A 12,182-nucleotide genomic window follows, 5' to 3' on the forward strand; every position below is an offset into this window, starting at 1 on the left:
ATGACAGACCCAATGGACGGACGCCCTCAACACCACTCAGCCTGACCCAGCAATTAACCTGCAACAGGCCGTCCAGAATTTCACCGTCTGGATCAAGAACAGCGCAGACCGAGAAAACCCATCAAACCAGCCAAGACTGGCAGATCCACCAAACAAGCCAGCTGGCACACACCACAACTCCTCATGTTGTTGACTCAGCTAAATCTTTAGGCATGACCTTGGACATATACATAAATATGCAAGATCACATCAGTGCAACTATTAGGGGAGCCAATCTTCAGCTCAACACCCTTAGGAAAATCTAGCCTTTCCTTCCAACTGAGGACATCCAGCTGTACAATCCCTAGATATCTCACGCTTGGAATATGGTTTGATCACCTTTGCTGAGCTTCCTAAAACTAGTTTGGCTCCACCCTGAACGCTTCGGCCAGACTCCTCACAGGGTCCAGAAAACTTGACCACATCACGACAGACCTAATTCAACTAAACTGGCTGACCACTGAAGCTAGGATACGGTTCAAGATAGCTTGCCTGATGCGCAAAGCTATTCATCACAACACCCCCGTTTACCTGGCAAGAAAACGTGAGCAATCAGGCTCGAGTCGGAACTTAAGAAGCTCCAACACCCTATCATTGAAACCTCTCAAATTCAATAAGACTATAACTTACATTCGTGCTTTCTCTTGTCTTGCTCCAAGAATATGGAGCGCTCTCCCCCGCCCCCCTTCCCCGAGATCAGAACCAACCCATCTACTGCCTCTTCAACAGCATTAACCCGGATATTATTGCAATCTATTTCTTTCTTCAGTCTGGATACTCTTTTTAACATGCTGTTTCAATTGGGTTTATGTTTCTTCTCACTTGTCCTTTTGAACTACTTTGATCTGCTGAAACCTTACAGGTCCCACTAGATTGGTGGACTCCGCATGCTTCCCTTTGACCTTGTGTGTTCCCCCATTTGACCTTTTATGAGTTCTCTTTTGATCCTTTTTATTGTTGTACTCATATTTGCGCCGCTTTGAACAGCGCTCTGATACCCGTATAGGTCATGTTCGTACTTTATAAAACTTTACACATAAATAAAATGAAATGCAGTTACAAACAACTGGAGAGAAGATAGCGCACTAGCAGACACCCATAGACTGAGCCACCTTCAAGTCAGCCCTCAACAAATACCACAAACACCTCAATGACGTGAAAAAAAAAAAAAGACTCCCTGGCAAACATCGAAGCAAGCGCCAACCACACCAAGGACCTCTTCAGCATTGTCTGAGAGATTTCCTGCCCGACAGCTACCAAGAACACAATCTCCCTTTCACAGGAACTCTGCAATACTAGCAAACCACAAGTTGTCTACCACCATCTGCAGGAACTTCAAACCCCATCCTACAGACCTCAACAGCCTCCACAAGCCATCGGATGCCACCCCTAACCATCCACTCACCACATGGGAACAGATTACCACACAGAACACCACAGCCATCGTGAACTCCATCCACTCTGGAGCACCCACGGACCCGTGCCCCCACCTCTTTAACTTCAGAAACAAGGAAATCAGTTGCCAACTTACCACCGTCCTCAACTCGTCCATCACCACAGCCACCTTCCCTGATGAATGGAAACACGCAGAAGTCAGACCTCTCCTCAAGAAACCCTCCACCGACCCCCAGTGTACTCAAGTACTGCCCCATCTCACTGCTCTCTTTCCCCTCTAAAGTCTTTGAGAAGGCCATCAACCTCAGCTCACCCAACACCGGCTCTACGCCTCTCAACCTGGCTTCTGCACAAACCACAGCACCGAAACCGCTCTGATCACCGCCACGGACATCTACACCCTCCTCGACATGTGAGAAACAGCAGCTCCGATTCTTGAATTCACCACAGCGTTCAATAAAGAGCCCGTGGCTGGCTATGAATGCACATGCTTTGAGATTTCCTTTAGTGCTAATTACACTATATCAGGGCTGCTGGTCTACCGCCCTCCTGGACCTGCCAAGGAGTTTAAATCTGCACATTGAGGTCACCAGTGCAATGGTAATGAGATCAGCTAACTTCACAATTTTTGGGGACCTGAATTTGCACTTTGACGATCATACAGAGATAGATATCAGCAGCTTCCTCGCAGACCTTGCAGCTTGTCAATTAAATCAACTAGTTCCAGGTCCTAACCGCGCTGCAGGCCACTTGCTGAACCCCGTTTTTTCTAACATCCCATCCCTTACTGTTAGCACACCTAGTCCGGTTTGTTGGTCCGATCACTTTCTGATCTGTGTCCCTCCCGGCATCAGTACCCCCCCAAGTAAAGTGGCTCAGAAATCCTCACAAGCACCCTTGGCGTAAATTGAACCTCGAGCAATTCCACGCCCTTCTTGCTCTAGAATTGCCAAGGTTCCCTACTGATCCAGTTACGGCATACAAAACCTTTTGCGACTGGATTCTCCAAGCACTGGACTCTTATTCTGGCCAATTAGTCCAAGTGTCGCACCTCTCACTCCAACCCTTGGTTTTCCGACAGACTGGCTGTAATGCGTAAAGCATGTAAAAAATTTGAGCGGGCTTGGAGAAGGAATTACGATCTGCCGGCTAAGATGCTATCAGACTGCCATCAAAGGTATCATCGGGCTATACAAGCTGAGCGTGCTGCTTACTTTGCTAAGGAAATGGAGTCTAGTAGCAATCCGACCAAGTGCATTTTTAAAATACTTAATGATTTTAAACTCAAGAAAACCCCTACGGCCTCTGTGATCACGTCTGAGCAGCATTGTGAGGACCTTGCCACTTTTTTTGTTAAAAAAGTGGAGACTATATGTAAGTCCTTCCCTCTGGCCCCTGCCGGTCTCAGCCCCGTACCCAGACCCCCTACCATTCACACTCTTACAGCTTTTCCCCATGTGGATCAGGATCCGCTCCATCTGCTCTGCAGCAACATTGAATCTGTCTCTCCTGCAGACCCTCTCAAGCCTGACCAGTTTTTAAAATCTGTCTGTGGTTTCGGCGCCTCTGTGCCAGTTGATCAATACCTCCTCCACAGCAACGGTTCCTAGGTAATGGAAACAGGCAATGGTAGTCCCTCTTACAAAACCGTCACTGGATCCAGCAAAATTTGAACATTTCTGCCCAATCTCTTCTACCTTGGGCAGCTACAATCGCTGAGGCACACATTAATACCACCCTTACAGCATTTCTGAACACCAACGGCATCCTGGATCCCACGCAGAACGGCTTCCGCCCAGAGCACAGTACTGAGACAGCGCTCCTTGCTGTGACCTAACACCTGCGGACCGTTCGAGATGCTGGTAACACCGCGGCACTGATCTGGTTAGATCTCAGTGCCGTGTTCGACACTGTATCCCACCAGATCCTTCTAAATCGTCTTGAGGCAGGAATCGGTGGTTCTGCCTTGGAATGGTTTAGATCCTTCCAGGTGTCTACTCTGCCTTTCCTCTCACGTGTCCAGTCTATTGACCAGGGTGTGTCACAGGGCTCTGCCCTGAGTCCCGTACTCTTTAACTTGTACGTACAACCTCTGGCAGTGATAGCCAGGGACAGGGGTCTCTCCATTGTCTCTTACGCTGATGACACGCAGCTGGTGGTGGCTTTCAGATGATTCTACGCAGGATACCCTAAATTTAGGAGCGGGCTGGCGGCGGTCGCGGAGTGGATGACCGCTAACTGCCTCCAGCTCAATGCTAATAAATTAGAGGGGTTGTTGGTAGGTAAAAACATCAAGCTATGGAGTGAGAACTGGTGGCCAAACACCCTAGGGAGCGCACCCACCCCTAAGTCGGTGGTGAAAAACCTAGGGGTATGGATGGATTCAACCCTCATTTTTCAGGACCACACCAAGAAAATAGAAGGCATGTGTTTCGGCCTACTCTGGGGATTGAAACCCCTTCTGGGTTATTTCGACCCACCTACCAGAAAATTGAGTGTTCAGGCGGACATACTGTCAAGGCTGGACTATGCTAGTTCGCTCTTTCTGGGGGCTAATAAAGCAGAGTTTCATGTGCTTGCGAAGGGTCCAAAATGCGGCTGCCAGAGTTCTTCTTGCACTCCCTAGAAGGCGCCAAACTTTGGGTGTGATTCGACGATTACACTGGCTGCCTATTGCCAAGCACATAGAATTTAAAGCTCTGTCTGGCCTTCAAAATTTTGAAACTCTTCCCCTTGTATTCTGACCGATTTATTGGTACCATACACACCCACGCCCCAACTGCGCTCTATGGGGTTATGCCTGGCTCTTGTCCCACGGGTAAAACGACTACGTGCCGGGGACTATATTTCCGCAGTCTAGCGGCCAAGCTCTGGAATTCCCTTCCCCCTCTGTATTAGTAGTCTGGATAACTATCTGACATTTAGGAAGGCAATAAAAACTCATCTCTTCCCTTCGGTTTAGGCTCTGGTTTTCAGTCTCGCTGCAGTCAGCGCCGGGACGCCTCTTTGCTGAGGCAGCAGTTGCGCTTTACAAGTTGGGCTAACAAACTCACCATAGTGGGATTTAGGGAACGACCTCAGTTGGATCACATCCTTCCTCACAGGACGAACTCAGAGAATCCGCATACCCTCCTTTGCCTTGGAACTAGAAAGCACCATCTGCGGCGTCCCTCAAGGTGCATCCCTCAGCCTCACCCTCTTCAACACATGCATGACACCTCTAGCTGACATCAGAACCCATGATCTCAACATCATTCTATGACGACACCACCAATCTCATCCTCTCTCAGCAAACCCCTCCATCATGAGGACCAACCTCCACAACCGCATGATTAATGTTGCCAACTGGATGAAGACCAACTGGATGAAGACCAACTGTCTGAAGCACAAAAACTGACAAGTGATTTTTGGAAACAATGCCTCCTGGTGGAACGACACCAGGAGGCACGCCAAACTTGTAACCACTCCCACATCAAAAGACCACACCTGCAACCTTGGCATCACACTGGCCAGCAAACTCACCATGAAACTACAGATCAATGTAGTCTCCTCTTGCTTCATAGGATCTTCAAATGGCTGCTCATCGACAAGAGGAAAACCATCACTCAAGCCATAGACACCGGCTGGACTACGGCAACACTGTATGCAGGAACCACCACTCAACTCAAGAGGAGACTACAAAGGATACAGAACTCGGCAGCCAGACTCATTCTCAACCAGCCCAAATGGACCCACATCACCCCCTACCTCAGGAGCCTCCACTGGCTCCCCGTTCAGGAAAGATGCCAGTTCAAGATGCTGACACATCCACAAAGCCCTCCATAACCAAGGACCAGTGAACATAAACCACCGCCTGAACTTCCATCAACATTCCAAAGACCTTCGCTCCACCTCCCTCGCACAGCCATTGCACGCCCATCAAAGCTACAGGGGAGGCCGCTCCTCCTCTAACCATGCCAAGTCCTGGAATGGCCTTCCCCATCACCTCCGGACATCACCCTCAATGGTGGAACTCCGGAAGTGACACAAGACCTCTCTTTTCAACTGATTCCAGCAACCTAGGGCCTGGATACCCTTGCAGGTGATTAGCTGTGCTCTACAAATATGTATTGATTGAATCTTTCATACATGCACTCGCTTAGTAATCGAACCATCCACTGACTCACTCTTTAGTCTATACACTTACTCATTGACTGTCCCAAACCCATAAATGACCACTTCTGACACTGCGCCCCTGCCTGCAGTAGACCACACACACTGTTGTAAGACTTTAATCATTACCATACATCCACACATTTCCCCCATCTAAATATGCATGCTGGATGCACTCCCATATTCACTGCCCCACCCTGCCCCTTCTCCCACTTAAACTTGCAAACGTCACTTGCCCCAACACATCCATGCATTCACTTACCCATCCATCCATTCACTCTCACTTCAATCAATACTCACAATCATTCTTACATCCATCTATCTGTTCAACCACACATTCAATCATTCTCACATGCATCCACACATGCATTTACACATTAAATCAATGGCTAATCACTAACTTATAGGCCAGACCTAGTGGCTTTACTGTTTTATATCTCCAAACTTCGATAATACAAGTCTATGGTTTCTTTTATTGAACTAAGATTTATTGTTGTTTCAGCAATTGCGTTTTATTACAGTGATATGTTTTTATCAACAATGTGCCCTGAAGCATTAGGAGCGCACACGACTTCGTTCTGCCAGCCAGCTTTAAACATGCAGCCTGCCTTTCTGCGCCACAGTGTATTTCAGCAGCCAACGCGTTTCAAGGTTAAACAACCCCTTCTTCATGGGCAGACACAAACAGCATTTGAAAACTCGCAGCCATCGTATTTCCGGCTATTTATTCAATTTGTAATGCCCCCAGTGGGCGTCTGCTTAGTGCATCTGTTGCAATGCCTGATGGGACATCAAGTCCTGGTGCGAGTGTCAGTATTCTTAAGGTAAGTTCAAATGTTCCATTTGTTAGTTTCATTTTTGTATTATTACCTTAGTAGGTCGTGGCTCATTCTGGCAGGCTCAATCTGCATATGAACGAGGTGCTGATTCAGAAATGAGAAGTTCAAATCCGCAGCCTTGCGCAGCTGTTTGCAATCTCACAACAGGCAATGGTGCTGCTCCCCACGGCCGGACCGTGATATGTTTTTATGCAGGCTTAATCTCGTATGGATTCAGGAAGCAGTTCAATACCTTGTTGGTTACTTCATCCAAATGTCCTGCTGATTGCCCTTCTAAAGACACTGTATTCACTAAATGTGCTATCACATTATAGAATTAATTTACACATCTTAAATAGCACACCAAATGTGACAGAGTGGTATTTAAGTTTCTATGCAAGTGGACTTCATCTCACATACTTTCTACAAAACCTTTGCCTTATAGGTCTAGATAAAAAAGGCAATAAAGGAATTGAAGCAATGCTCTATCAATAATGCTTGGACTCAATACATTTGCAGTTAATTACTATTACTTACTCATTTACACAGTGGCCTGCTGTCAATATCCATCTTGGACCAACGATTGTACCACCACACTTGTGTTGAGCTGCCACACGAATGGTCACTTGCCAGGGCCAACTATTAGGCCTGGCTTCTTCTCCACCTACAATGCGAGTTGATTTCCACCGAGAGGCGAATGGTGAAACTCCACATACATCTAAATTTAAAAAAAAAGTCCAGTCACTAGTGATAACCATCTTAATTATTTTCATATTAATAAGATTAAATACCCTCACTCTTACTTTGTGATTTTCCCCCTTCCATTGTTCCACACGCATTATCCCATTTACCTACTGTAAATTGGATGTCTAAAATGTTCAACCAAAGGCATAAGATTTGTAATCTGAATGCCCCTCACGATATAACAACTTACCCAATGTTGGGTAACACAATATATCTAATATGGTCTTAGCTTTGGATCGGAGTTACAAGACAATTTTCTTGATGTCCATGGACAATACCGTTTGATTCACTTGACTCATAAAAACAGATGAAAGGAATAGTGCGATGATGTTGCAATTAGGCTTACCACTTTACTAGGAATCATCTGCACTTTAAACCAGTGTGATGGTTTCCATCTATTAACATCCTTTGGACAGACTGTCCAGGAGCTCAGTATGTATCATCAGGTCTGTTACAAAATGTTCAGCTGCTAGCTGACCAGACCTTTTGCTTCAAATAGAGTGCACATTTGCATTGGGTGGCTTTGCTGTCTAGCTCAGCTATTTCCTCTTGATGAAATGTCTTTCTTACAGATTCAGCTGTTTGTCCTGCCCAGGAACATCTGTCTCAGTGTTCTGATTAGCTGACCCGATGTCACTTGCATCCAGGAACTACTTTTTTGTTGTAGGATAAATACTCCTGTGATAGGCGGGCATGGTATATGATGTCCACTAATGTAAGTGGGCACCTTGCACCAGTCCAGACAACCTTTATGGTGATTTAGGAGGTCTCAGACAACCTTAAAAAGCAATCCAAGTTGTAGCTGTGGAGAGCAACCTTCAGGCTTCGTCTTGGAAGTGTAAAGCAGCTTGTTTTTTATCAGAACGCAATCTTATGAATTACATGAAAAGGAACCACACAAAGTATTTATAAACATAAGTATTTATTATATAATGCTATCTAGTAGGTTACAGTCTCTCCTACATGGAGATAGACCAAAACATTAGCAAAGAATCACAGTAAATAGCAGAAATACACAGTGGGCCCCGGGGGGACCAAACCCATATACTAAGAAAGTGGTATAAGAACCATGACTCGGGTCAATGTCGAGAGGACATAGAAGTGCTGGGGACCCAAGAAACCACCCAAGGTAAGTAGATAAGGACCACACTGAGAGCATGTGCAGTGTCTGAACACGACCGCGTGCTCCGTACAAGTCTCTGTGCAAGTTGCAGTTGGAATTTTAGAGTTTTGGGACCCTTCCCAGTAGACCCTGAAGAAACCCTGTGGAAGACAGAAGGTTGGAGAGCCACCCCAACGGAGGACACTGTGGTACCCAAGTTACCTATCCCAGGGAAGCCGGGTGCATAGGTGTGAAGTGGCGTCGGAAACCTCTGTCAAACCCAATGGCGGACTTCAGGAAAGGGCCGCTGCTGGAGGAAGAGAAAGTGTCAACGAGGATTCTTGAAGAGGTGTACCTGAAAGCAGAGGGCACAGATTCCATGTCACCCAGGTGTGACCAGGAGACTTGGAAGACTAATGCCCTCTGATGTCCGGTGCTTCAGGAGGATGACGGTGACCTTGACTCTGCAGCTGCGAGGACCAGGCAACACTGAGGACAACCAGGACCTAGATTTATTTATTTATAAAGTTTTACATAGAGCAAACATGATCCCGAGGGATATCAGAGCGCTTTACAATTGGAGGGAGAGGAGAGGTAACAGTTGCAGTACACATGTCAAATAGGAATACTAGACAGAACACATATCAAATAGGACTCACAGAACAAGAGCGGTTACAAATATAAGGGGTCAACAGAGTGAGATAATCACTGGTACATAGCGAAATAGGAGGGGAGCAAATGATTTTGAGAAAAAGGAAAAAAAGTAATAAAACAAGTATAGTATCCAGTGCAGGGCTAAAAGGCGCAAGTCCAGTGCATTGGAGCAGACGATCCAACATCCTATTAAGGTAAGAACTTATTCATAAGGAATCTTTTTACTTCCAATTTGAGAGAAACCTTAGAGGAGATTCTATGTTTTTCCGGTAGGAGAGAGTTGCAGATCTTCCGTGCAGAGCCGGAGAAAGCTCAGTGACACGTTCTCTTTTTGCAGAAGATCTTAGGTTTCAGGAGGAGAGAGTTAGCACTCCTCGAAGGTCTACCCCCTCCAGATAGTTCCAGCTTTTGCGCTAGATAACTGGGGGTTTGGAAATGGAGGGCTTTGTGAGATAGGCAGGCAATCTTTAGCTGTATTCTTGCTTCGTAGGGCAGCCAATTTAGAGATTTTAAGACTGGGGAGATGTGTACATTTCTTTTGGTACCCGTAACCAATCTGGACGCCACATTCAATGAAGCCCTTAGTAGGGCCTAGGTATATTTGGGGAGACCACAGAGCGTGGCACTGCCATAGTCCAGCCTCAGCAAAACAAGCGCTTGGACCACTTGCTTGAAGTCAGCTAGTGGGAGGAAAGGTTTGATATTCCAGAGTATCCTCATCAGGGGGTTAAGCTCCCTTTCACACGTTGCTAATGAGTCTTCATGTTCAAGTGCTTGTCCACGGTGATTGAGAGATTTAGCGGAGTCAATAATGAGGGGGGAGCATTTGAAGGCGGTGATGTGGTTCATCCAGAGGTCTAACTTAGGGTGTGATTTGGAGGAGAAATGAGAAGGAATTCAGTTTTGGAGGCGTTGAGTAGGAGGTGGTTCTCAGTTAACCAGTTTTGAGTAGTCAATAGGGTAGAGTTGAGTGAAATGATGTTAGCCGGGGAGGAGATTTTCAGATAAAGTTGGGTGTCATCCACATACATATGGAAGAGAATGTCCATGGAATGTAGTACATTGGCTAATGGTTCCAAGAACAAGTTGGAGAATGGGAGATAGGGCGGACCCTTGGGGGACCCCCATGGATACTGGTGATGGCTGAGAGAGTGTGGACCACCTTCAATCTTTGGGATCTGTGATGGAGGAAGGACGAGAACCATTGCAACACCGGACCAGACAGGCTCATCCTGTGCTCCAGAATGAATAGGAGAGTCAAATGCAGAGGAAAGGTCAAGGAGGCTAAGGAGGCACGATTCATTTTGGTCAAGCATTCTTAAAATGTCATCCATAACGTGAGTGAGAGCAGATTCGGTACTGTGCCCACTGCGAAAGCCAGATTGATGTTGGTCCAGGAGTTGGAAATTTTCAATGTGAGCACACAGTTGCGATTGGACGCATTTTTCTAGGAGTTTGGCTAGTTGGAGGATGTTGGAGATAGGGCGTAATTTGTTGAGGTCAGCGGTAGGTTTAGTTTTAATATAGGTGTTACCTGAGCTACTTTAGGGACTCCGGGATCATGCCTTGTGACAGACGCGCTGACAATCTTTGTCCAGATGGGAGAGACGACATCCTTGATTTATTTGAAGATGGAAGGTGGCAACGGGTCGCTGAAGTGATTAGATGGTTTATACTCTGAAGAACCTTTTTAATGTCTTTCACTGTGGGGGGGTAAAGGTGTCCCAGGAGGCATTGTTCTTGATGCCCATGCTCATCGGTTTGATCTGGTCTAATAAGGCCGGGGGGGGGGGGAGGCAGACCCATTGGATAACAGTAGAGCCCGCCTGGTATCCGGATCAATATTGAGGAGTCTTGATTTCTCAGTAAAGAAGGCCGCCAGATCACCACATGAGGGAGGGCTTACTTCAGAGTCAAAACGGTTTGGTGCTTCAACAGATTGTTGTTTAACCAGTTCAAAAAGTTTCTTGGGGCAGTTTGCGGCTTGATTAAGTTGGGATCTAAAATAATCTGCCTTGGCTCTCTTGATTTGTTTGTTATAGGAGCTCCTAACTGATGTAAGGATTTTTAGCTGGTCCGAGGATGGTTTGGATCGCCACGATCATTCGATTGCCCTAAGGTTGCGACGTTCTGAGTTTAAGTTGACATTGAACCATGGATAGGATATTTTTGTTGAGGCATTTTTTGTTGGAGTGGAGTAATGGAATCCATGATGCTAGAGATAGTAGAGTTGTAGAAGTCAGTGAGTACATGAACCTCAGACATGTCAACTTGCCAAGAGAGGGCAAATTTGCAGTGGTTTGCTAGATCGGCTGTGTTGATATTTCTGAGGCCCTTTTCCAAATCTTCGATTTCGTTGGTTGAGCCTTCTTCCGAGACACCTCCATGTTAATATGGAAGAAGATGCTGTAATGGTCGGACCAATTGCAAAGGGAGAGGGTATCCATTGTGATGGTGTGTTCTTTGGCGATGATGAGGTCCAGAGTTTCTCCTTTATTATGGGTTAGCCGGTCCCAATGTTGAATCAGCTTGTGATCACTCAAGAAAGATTAGAGGCATGTTACCGCATGGTCATTAGGGTTAGACCAGTGAAGGATGAAATCAGAGGTGGATGTTTGACAGAAAGGAATCAGCATTGCCAGAGATGATATCCATTAATTGTTTAATGAAGGGGAGGTTGTCCCCGGGGGCTGGGGGGTTGATAGAATGTGTGTAGTTTGCACACTGGGTGGCTGTTACTAGAGATGTTGAGACTAAGGTAGTCGCATGATGATGGTGTAGAAGACTCCGAGAGGGAGACAGTGTGCTCAGATGTTTGCAGGCTAGGCTACCTCCTCCCAACTTCACCACTCTGTCTAGCTGAATTATGTCATGGGTATGGGGCACTAGGAGGTCTAGGATAGGAGTGGAAGAGGGATTGAGCCAAGTTTCTGTGAGGAGGATGATGATGTCTATCTCATTGTGTTGGATGAGGTCGAACATATTAGAGGCATGTTTGCTGGCTGACCTGCAGTTGAGTAGTACACATTTAAGTTGTACCGGAGTAAGGAGGGGGGGGCAGGAGTCTGTATGATGTTCACTCATGATGTTGTCATTGTTTATGACTCTAAGGTTGTGGGGGGGGGTTCTCTGTTCGGGTTAGCGTAAATGGTTTGAATTAGCCCCGTAGAAGTCTTGTTGGTGTATAGGGGAGGCGGGTAAGAGTTGAGTAAGGCATCGTTCCGTGCGAGATAGGCCATCAATATTTTGGGGCAGGAGGGTGCGTTAGGTAGGGGTAC

At 46.5% G+C, this 12,182-nt stretch overlaps 1 protein-coding gene across 3 annotated transcripts in view; it reads right to left on the reverse strand.

Annotated features, from left to right (window-relative positions):
* Nucleotides 1-12,182, reverse strand: part of OVCH1 (ovochymase 1) — a 1,142,331-nt gene that overhangs the window by 459,439 nt on the left and 670,710 nt on the right. For all 3 annotated transcript variants that reach the window (XM_085652349.1, XM_085652348.1, XM_085652347.1), the window contains exon 16: nt 6,942-7,122. In XM_085652349.1, coding sequence (XP_085508475.1) covers nt 6,942-7,122 — 181 coding nt within the window. The remainder of the gene's footprint in view (nt 1-6,941; nt 7,123-12,182) is intronic.

This window comes from Triturus cristatus, chromosome 4_1, assembly GCF_964204655.1.
Source record: "Triturus cristatus chromosome 4_1, aTriCri1.1, whole genome shotgun sequence".
Taxonomy (NCBI): domain Eukaryota; kingdom Metazoa; phylum Chordata; class Amphibia; order Caudata; family Salamandridae; genus Triturus; species Triturus cristatus.